Raw genomic sequence first — 9,382 nt, 5'->3', positions numbered from 1 at the left:
TGAGTATTTCCTATTGAAGTCAGTAGGAGCTGGAAACCATATGTTTTTTGTGGTGGTTTGGGTTTTTTATTTATTTATTTTTTTTATTTTAATTTTTTATCCAAAAATATAAAGGAGGAACTTAAAATTTTCCTTCCTGCCGGATCCACTTCTGACTTTGGCTAAAAATCATTAGCGAGTGACTCCCGCTTCATACTGACACATTTTTGGTGACCATATTATGGCTACAAGTCCTGACTCCCAGCCTGACAGCCGGTCTGCGATCTGGAATGACAATTGTTGGTTCGGGTCATCAGACGTGTAGTCAAGCCAGGCCAAGTGCAGAGAAATGCATACGTACATACGTGTGACCACATCTATATACCTGCTCTAATCTGTCTACCCTTTAGTCGCAGCATTAAACAAGCTCTATTTTGACTCTCAAAGACTGACGTCACGTATAGCCTGAGGATAACATTCTGTTCTGCTTTGCACAGTGTATTTTTCCTATATCATAGAGTTTATTTCCTGATAATGCTACAAAAGTGCACAGTACAGGCCCTGATTTTTTCATCCTGTTTTGCATATTTTCAAGCCAGAAAACTAAATTTCTCCTCGTAACTTCCTGCTCTCTGTATACTTTGGCTGATGCTGCCGTGTATTAGGAGATGCTTTAATGCTTTCCTGTTGTTTTAATGCAGTGTTTCCCAACCAGGGTGCCTCCAGCTGTTGCAAAACTACAACTCCCAGCATGCCCGGACAGCCGAAGGCTGTCCGGGCATGCTGGGAGTTGTAGTTTTGCAACAGCTGGAGGCTCCCTGGTTGGTAAACACTGTTTTAATGTGTGAACAGCCTTTCTAACCTATGTTTATATATATCAACTGGCTTCAGAAAGGTAAACGGATTTGTAAATTACTTCTATAAAAAAATTGTAATCCTTTCAGTACTTATGAGCTGTTGAAGTTAAGTTCTTTTCTGTCTATGTGCTCTCTGATGACACGTGTCTCGGGAACAGCCCAGTTTAGAAGCAAATCCCCATAGCAAACCTCTTCTACTCTGTGCAGTTCCCGAGACAAGCAGAGATGTCAGCAGAGAGCACTGTTGCCAGACAGAAAACAACAACTCAACTTCAGCAGCTGATAATTATTGAAAGGATTAAGATTTTTTAATAGAAGTCATTTACAAATCTCTCTAACTTTCTGGAGGCAGTTGATATATAAAAAAAAATGTTTTTTCCTGGAATACCCCTTTTAAGCTTCTTTGCCGCTGCAACCGACCAGGCCTCAAATGCCAGCCTGTAACTAGTACCCATTCGTTGTAATACCCCAGCATTTTGTCTGCTTTGTTTTAGACACCACCTCTGTAGCTGAAGCCCGTCACAACCCCAGTATCGGGGAAGGAAGCGTAGGAGGAATGACCGGCAGCTTGAGCGCCAGCGGAAGTCACATGGACAGAATTGGCGCCATCCGGGACAATCTGAGTGAAACAGCCAGTACCATGGCATTAGCAGGGGCTAGCATTACCGGTAGCCTCTCCGGAAGCGCCATGGTGAATTGTTTTAATAGGTAAATATTGAGACCTGACGATTAAAATGTCTGGAGAACTTCAAATAAAAGCCTTCTTGAGAGTCTAGACTTTTCATGAGCGTTCATTACTTAACATAAGAACCATTAGCAAGAGGATGACGGTATTGTAAATGGGACCAGTAAGCAGGTGATCAGATGGAAAACCAACAGTTTTGTTCTCATTGCTGTTCCCAGATACCAGTCTATGCCGGAGAACGCCTACTGCAACATCTTTATAAAATTCATCTTTTATGATAAGTTTATGGCCTTGTTCACATTACATTTGCTTCTTGTGACTCCAGTAGAACCTCCTGGTGTATACGCTAAGCCTTTCAATACGGTTCTGTTGAATACATTGAGAGTATACATTAAACTGAGGCTAAAAAGTCCACTCTGACCAGACCTGCCCTATTATTGGCTGAAGACACAGCATTATCAGATCAATGATAAAGTAACAAGAAGCCTCGGTTTCAGCCATGGATACCAATCACTAACAGAAGACACTTTGTCGTGCACAGGGTGTCTTCTGGATATTCATGCAGAACTACAGAAGAAAGACTCCCCACCCTCTATCCTACATGTCATTCATATGGTCGATCCTACAACCTAATAGTATACATGATGACACAAATACTGGATGTGTTTTCACAGCACATAACATCAAGCAGCATACGACAAGGTTATTATTTTATAGCGCCAATAGCTTCCAGGTCAATCTACATGAGAAATATAGAGAAGGTAGAATGCATAAGATGAATAAACAATATGAACAAGTACAATAAAGCTGAGCTTACCGTGTTCAGTAATCTGGGAGCGACAAAATGTGAGGATGACAAAAAGCTCAATAAAAGAACTAGAACAAATGTTTTATCCTTTTGTCTTCGCTGATCCTATTTTTCTTTTATAGTGTAAGTCAATATAGATATGAATTGTATTACTAGAAAATCCGCTGTATACTGTTATTACCAGATGACTTCCTATTAAAGCTGTAGTTATTCAGTTATAGGGGAGAGCTTCAGCAGACCATTACCTGACGACCATTTGTAGTGGTTGTTATCCTCCACTTTGTATCGGCATGTTAAAGGATAAGTTTCATGCATAAAAACTTATCTCCTATCCGAAGTATTAGATCGCGGGGGTCCGAGCGCTGCCGCCCCCGCGATCTCCTATATGGAGCCGCTGTGCTGTAGCACAGGAGCGCGTCAGGACCCCTGCCCAAAGCCGAGGCCACCATGCCCCCTCCATTAAGCTCTATGGGAGAGCCAAAGGTTGCCAAACGGCTCTCCCATAGAACTATATGGAGGGGGAATGGCGGCCTCGGCTTTGGGCAGGGGTCCTGACGCACTCCTGTGCTAGAGCACAGAAGCTCTGTACAGGAAATTGCGGGGGGGGGGGGGGGGGGCGGTGGTCAGCACTTGGACCCCCTGTGATCTAAAGCTTATTCCCTATCCTTTGGATAGGGGATAAGTTTTTATGCATGAGACTTATCCTTTTAAGGGAAAATATGAAACCATATGCACCTAGTGCATCACCATTCAGGCTCTGTGCATATGGGTGTTTTGTCCCCTGTGCAATTTTGGATCTACATTCGAATTAGATCTTTATCCGCCTGTATATGATCTGATGTAGACCACAAGTACATGAAAAGTATTAATAGTATTTAGTGAGAGCCCTTCTTTTTACAAATATATGTGACCCAGTCAGAATGAATGTGATCCTAACGAAAGCTACCAATAGGACCTCTGTTCAGTAACCTTACATAAACTACCAATAGGGTAGCTCTGCTATTCCTCTGCCCTTCTCTGAGCTATGCCGTGATGCAATGCTGGTGAAAGTGCACTGGACTGTACAGGCAGGCAATGTACTGGAGTATAATTAACAGTTCACTACAAGTTAGTAGAAAGGAAAGAATCAGCAGCACAGCAAGGAAGAGGTTACAGTAAGCATTGAACTCAGAAGGGAGCCTTGATTTACATTTCAGTGACAGTGAGGATACTCTTGAGGATGGAGCCAGGCTTACAGATTTCAGTTACACAACCCAAGTTCTCTCCCTTTTACACATATAAAAACAGAATACAGAAGTGGGGGCGGGGCTTAACTACTGCTGTTTCTGTTACTAGAGGCAGACTTCCCATCACATACATTGGTAAACAGCAGATTGCTGGGAAGTGAGACAACTAGTGGTCATATATATAGTTTAACAAATGGAGGGAAGCTGTTTGAAACAACAGTGGCCATTTAGGCATGTGTTGGCTGACCATCTAATGGGTATAGGGACCTGATGTCTGGGAGACAAGGATATTGGGCATGTTAAATTTCACCAGCCAAGCCCATTTGGAAATAAGCCGCTGTCACAGGAGCAACTTACATCTCTGTCTGTTATGAACACACATCCCTCCATAAGTTTATGCATGTAGGGATCAGAAAAGATAGCTATGTGTTTGATCACCTGTAATCAGTTCTGTGCGGTAAGTTTCGGATTATTTATTTTACCAATGGCTTCAGAAAGGCCTCAAATCCCAGTGCTCTTTATTCTACATTAAGGCCGCTATGTTTGTGGTAGGAGTGAAGGTGCTTCTCTGAGAACATCACTCTGGAGAACTATTCATTGAGGTTTTTGCTATTTCCTGATCAGTTTACACCCCATTCCATATCACAGGAACCTCACTTTTTGGCAGTAACCACCCAGTCCATGCTGGGAATGTGCTGCCGGAGTCAGTGACTGTGAGTTCACTTTCATTTCTGGTCTTATGAATGTTACATAAACCGGAGTCATCAGATCTCAAATAGACCTTTAATATCTTGTGTAACATGATTTCTCTTCCATCTGCCCTCCCTGTATTACTAACCCATTGACAGTGTTTCCCAACCAGTGTGCCTCCAACTATTGCAAAACTATAACTCCCAGCATGCCCGGACAGCCTTTGGCTGTCCGGGCATGCTGGGAGTTATAGTTTTGCAACAGGTGGAGGCACACTGGTCCATAAACATTGCCATAAAACATAGACTTTAACACATGACTACAGCATTACACTCCACAGGGTGTGTTATAGCCATTAAAACACATAGGTCTGCATATGAGCTGTATAAGCAAAGCAATAGGAAATTCTTAACCAGGACTATTTGCAATTACAACCCTCTCGTATCTTCACCAGTCCCATGGAGATTGAATGTAGCAGCAGTGCACATACCTAACAGCTGGTCTTGCCATAGGTGGCGGTTTTAGCATTTGAAACACCATAGATCAAATAAGGGAATACACCTTAAGCACTGGGACCACCTAAATTTGGCCATGGATCCCATGTGAGTTGTATTTATTTTTGCTCATATGTTTCAAAGGAAGTCTCATAAAGACCACCCTTTGTACATATGCCCTATTAGAGCATATATATATATTATATATATGTGTGTGTGTGTGTGTGATAAATAAGCATCCCCTGCTCAGGACCCCCCTTTATGAACCATAGGATCTTTAGTGGATTGAAGCTGTCCATTTATCATATCTTGACAGTCACAGCTTCTCCCCAGTTAAAGGCTATGTTCACATCAGCATTCGGACCTCTGTTCAGTAACCTAACAAACTACCAATAGAGGGTAGCTCTGCTATTCTTCTGCCCCTGACCTTGTGAGATTCCAGATTTTTAAAGTGCACCTGTCATTTTTAAAGAAAACCTGTATGGTTTTGCTAGAATGGTGACAAGGTGATTTTAGTGCTCCCACTGCTGTTATTGAGCCTCTGAGAATTCCCCTCCATGGTGCACAACTATTCCCTATTCACTTTCAGGGCAGAATCAGAGCTGTTTTTTTTTGCTGCTAGCACACATACAGTTACTTCCTCCCTTATTTGCCTGGCCAAGCACAGCACTTCTCCGTGCTACACCATGACACAGTGCTGGTGAAAGTGGACTGGACTCTCAACCTCCATCCCAGCCCCCTAATCGGTGTGTGTAACCGAGCTTCACAACGCTGATGTGAACATAGCCTGGATCAGCATGCAGACCATATGAGACAACCCCTCTGCAAAGTCAAAGTTAATTGTGTTTCCTTTGCTTACAACCAAGGCATGCTTCTGTTGGAAACTATGGACTTTAATTATGAAGAGCATTTAGTCTGAGTGGGGCGCAGTTCAGTGCACTCTCTAGTTTTAATGTGTTGCCTGTAATATGCAAATTCACCAGATTTTCCGGCCATTATTAGGTGACTTCTGTACGGGCACTTTTTAACATCCTTGTTATTGATGCAATTCCAGACCCTTCAAGTTTCTAGAGATCTTAACTTAGATGAACTTAGGGTTCTCTCACCTGGGTGCCATGGATCCACTGCTAGTCCATGATCTAAATTACAGCTGTCTGAGAAACAAATAGTCCTTTGGAATAATGTTAGTAGGTAGAGGCTTCTTTCTAACATGTTATCTTCTCTCACTGTGTCCAGGTTGGAAGTCCAAGCAGACATTCAGAAGGAGAGATACAGTTTGAGTGGAGAGTCGGGCACTGTGAGCCTAGGAACAGTCAGTGACAATGCAAGTACCAAAGCCATGGCTGGATCCATCCTGAACTCCTACATCCCGCTGGACAGGTATGATTTCGGCACACGATGTCTGTGCTCAATCTACTGTATGGATTTTATATTAAAGGGGTGATCTGACAGGATTGTATTCTTTTATTTTTTATTTTTATGCCAGATATAAAAAATTAACCTCTTCTCCTGCAGTTACTCCGGTGTTCAGCTCTGGTTCGATCCTTCTCCTGCTTCCTGGGCCCAGTAAGTTACTGTGCAGCTCAGTGAATCACTTGCCATAGTGGTATTCTGACTTGTCCAGTGATTGGCTGAGGGGCAATGTTACAAACCCCATATATTATGTTGCTGCTCAGCCAATCACTGGCCAAGGTGGGATATCAATGCATCCAGCTATTGGCTGAGCTGCACGGTGATGTATTGGGCCCAGGAAGAGGATCAAATCGGAGCAGAAAATCAGAGGCAACGCAGGAGCACAGGAAGTAGATAGAAGTGGGGGGTTTTTACACAACTATGGCTATTGTGTCAGATATAAAATATATTTTCTTCTAAAGCACAGTTTTTTTATTGTTGGATCTAATCATGTCATTATTGTTTTTTTTCAGGGAAGGCAACAGTATGGAAGTTCAAGTGGACATAGAGTCTAAACCAGCCAAATTCAGGCATAATAGTGGCAGCAGTAGCGTAGACGATGGCAGTGCCCCTGGTCGAAGTAGTGTGGGGGGATCAACAGCCTGCCAAGCAGAAAGTAAAAACAGCACCACCAAATGGCCCAAAGACAATACAACAGGGAAAAAATGTAAAGGAAAGCTACGAAAGAAAAGTAGCACCAAGATAAATGAGACGAGAGAGGACATGGACGCTCAGCTCCTGGAGCAGCAGAGCACTCATTCCAGTGAATGTGACTCTCCTTCTCTTAGTGACAGCTTACCCTCAGTGGCAGACTCTCATTCTAGTCATTTTTCTGAATTTAGCTGCTCCGATATGGAGAGCATGAAAACTTCTTGCAGCCACGGTTCCAATGAGTATCACACTCGCTTTGTTACAGTCAGCCCGCTCCCCGAAGTGGAAAATGACCGGCTGGAAAATTCTCCTCAGCCCAGTGGAGTCGCTGTTGTTAGCATCCCTGTTCCTTGCACGGACATCCCTCAGCTGAGTTATATAGTAGAGGAGGGCGCAAGCCAGGGCTTACCCAGCCCAGGAGAGAAGACTGGTACTGAGAATCATCCAGAAATGGAAGGGAACTGTGCAATCCAGACGGACATCTAGGCCTGTTATTGCTGCAATACTATTCTCTACCACTAACCAGTTCTGCTCACATGGAAAGCTTTGCAAAATGTTGGGTAACCACTCGGGGAACCATAATAGAGAACGGAAATCCTTCCAGTGCTGTGTAACATTGATTTCCAGTATCCATTTGCTTCTGACCACATGCCGTCGTATGATGCCAGCCACTTTGGGAGGTTACGGGATGCCCCATCGTACAGTGAAAGTGGTTAAATGCCAATCCCGATACTACAGCAGGCTTGCGTGCACTGCAGGGTGGCCACTTTGATGGCCCGCCAAACAATGTTCTGTGAAGACGTTGCTGTCCGCGTTACTATTACAGGGTTATAATCGCAATCGCTATGTATGTTCATTCCAAAATCTGAAGGCTGGGGAAAGTGTTAAAGTTGACAAGTTGGTCTGCAAGGTTTGCAGGTTAATTCACATTGTGCTAAGAGATGTTTTTGGATTTTTACGTTTTTGGGGGGTTTATTTTTTTGCACAAAAAGTTGAGAATAGTAAATGTGTCCACTTATTCGGCATCACCCACAAACACAAAATGGAGTCTGTATGACATTAGTTGAGCTCATTGCAGAGGCCAGTCCAGCGTCGCCTGTCATCATTCTGGCAGCAGACCTCCCCACTCTCTCATTTTTTGGTGCCTTCAGCAAAGACTGGGTTTTAAGTGCCTGGTCATGAGAATTTGTACTAAATGTTTGTGCTATTTTTAATTTTTATTTTTCGCTTAGTCCTCTATGGCCACCCGAGGACGAGATAATACCCTCCAGGCCAATGACTGTGGTAGATCATTAATGTATGTCATTAATACAACTGTATTCACCTACCAAAGACTCACTCAGGCTTTAGAGGAAATCTGTATATCGACATCTACAATCGCAAATAAAGCACAGTGCAGGAGCTGCACACGTACAATGGGTGGATGTGAAACATGGCTGTGATCTAGTTTTATACTTTTATCATACAAAGCTAAGGAATTTAAAGTCTACGAAGTCCAGAAGGTGGTCATTGAACCTTTTACTGTTAATCTGTGCAATGTAATTCACTTTGACAATGCAAAACAGTTGTTGGTATTGAAGCCGTCGACGTTCTGGTCTCTGTAAGTATTGCCGAGAAGGTGCTAATATTGTGCTGGAGTGCTTCTAAGAAGTTATGCCATGTGCTGCAGTCAGATGTTAATGATTCCAGTCACCTGTTTAATCCGCTTATAACACTAGTGCCAGTTACATTGGACGAAGCTTGTTCCTGTATTTGTATATTTGTTTTATTTTGCTTATAAAGATGCGTGTAAAATGCATACAGAATAAATGTGTCTGTGCTGAGCGCCCACTGTCTCTCTTATCCTCATTTCTAAGGTTCTGTAGAGTCTCCAGAATTACTATGGGGTGTTCCCATAATTAAAATGTACCTGTCGTTCCATAAGATTTTTACAATCATGCCTGGTTATATTCGGTTAATCCTTTTGGAGTGGTGACTGTGATTTTATGGTGTTCTCACTACTTAGAGCCCCTGAGACTTCTCTCCATTGTGCAGAGCTGTTCCTTACGCTCTCCATTGAAGGAGGCAATACCAGAACTGCGCTGTTCCAGTAGTACACACACACAACTTCCTATCCCTTAGTTGCCTGGCCAATCACAAGACAGCACCTACTCCTGCCAAGCTGGAGAAAGTGTGCTGGACTGATGCAGTGTGCTGGGGGATGATTTGAAGTACACTATAGATGGGATGTCAAGGGAGAAGCGGGTTGCTGATGAACTGGTTTTGCAAGGTACAATGTGGGCAGAAATGAAAGAAACAGCTGAAATACTCATTCTGCTTAGATGAGAGGAAAGACTTGATTAACCTTTCAGGTACCATGTAAATCTGTATCTCTGTCTCTTCTGCAGAAGGCAGATTGTGGGGAAGATTCATCAAAACCTGTGCAGAATAGAAGTTGACCAGTTGTCCATAGCAACCAATCCGGTCTCTTCTTTCATTTTTCACAGGCCTCTTTAAAAATGAAAGAAGCTATTTGGTTGCCATGGTTGCAACTGCACCAC

The 9,382-nt window shown here is 43.1% G+C and overlaps 1 protein-coding gene across 6 annotated transcripts in view; it reads left to right on the top strand.

Moving 5' to 3' along the window:
• RNF19A (ring finger protein 19A, RBR E3 ubiquitin protein ligase) overlaps window positions 1-8,672 on the top strand; it is a 120,620-nt gene extending 111,948 nt beyond the window's left edge. For all 6 annotated transcript variants that reach the window (XM_056522403.1, XM_056522406.1, XM_056522405.1 and 3 more), the window contains 3 exons: window positions 1,331-1,544; window positions 5,976-6,119; window positions 6,665-8,672. In XM_056522403.1, the coding sequence (XP_056378378.1) occupies window positions 1,331-1,544; window positions 5,976-6,119; window positions 6,665-7,328 (1,022 nt within the window). In that variant the 3' untranslated portion in view covers window positions 7,329-8,672. The remainder of the gene's footprint in view (window positions 1-1,330; window positions 1,545-5,975; window positions 6,120-6,664) is intronic.
• The last annotated feature ends 710 nt before the right edge of the window (window positions 8,673-9,382 follow it).

This window comes from Hyla sarda, chromosome 5, assembly GCF_029499605.1.
Source record: "Hyla sarda isolate aHylSar1 chromosome 5, aHylSar1.hap1, whole genome shotgun sequence".
NCBI classification, from domain to species: domain Eukaryota; kingdom Metazoa; phylum Chordata; class Amphibia; order Anura; family Hylidae; genus Hyla; species Hyla sarda.
This window is presented reverse-complemented; position numbering and strand designations above follow the sequence as displayed.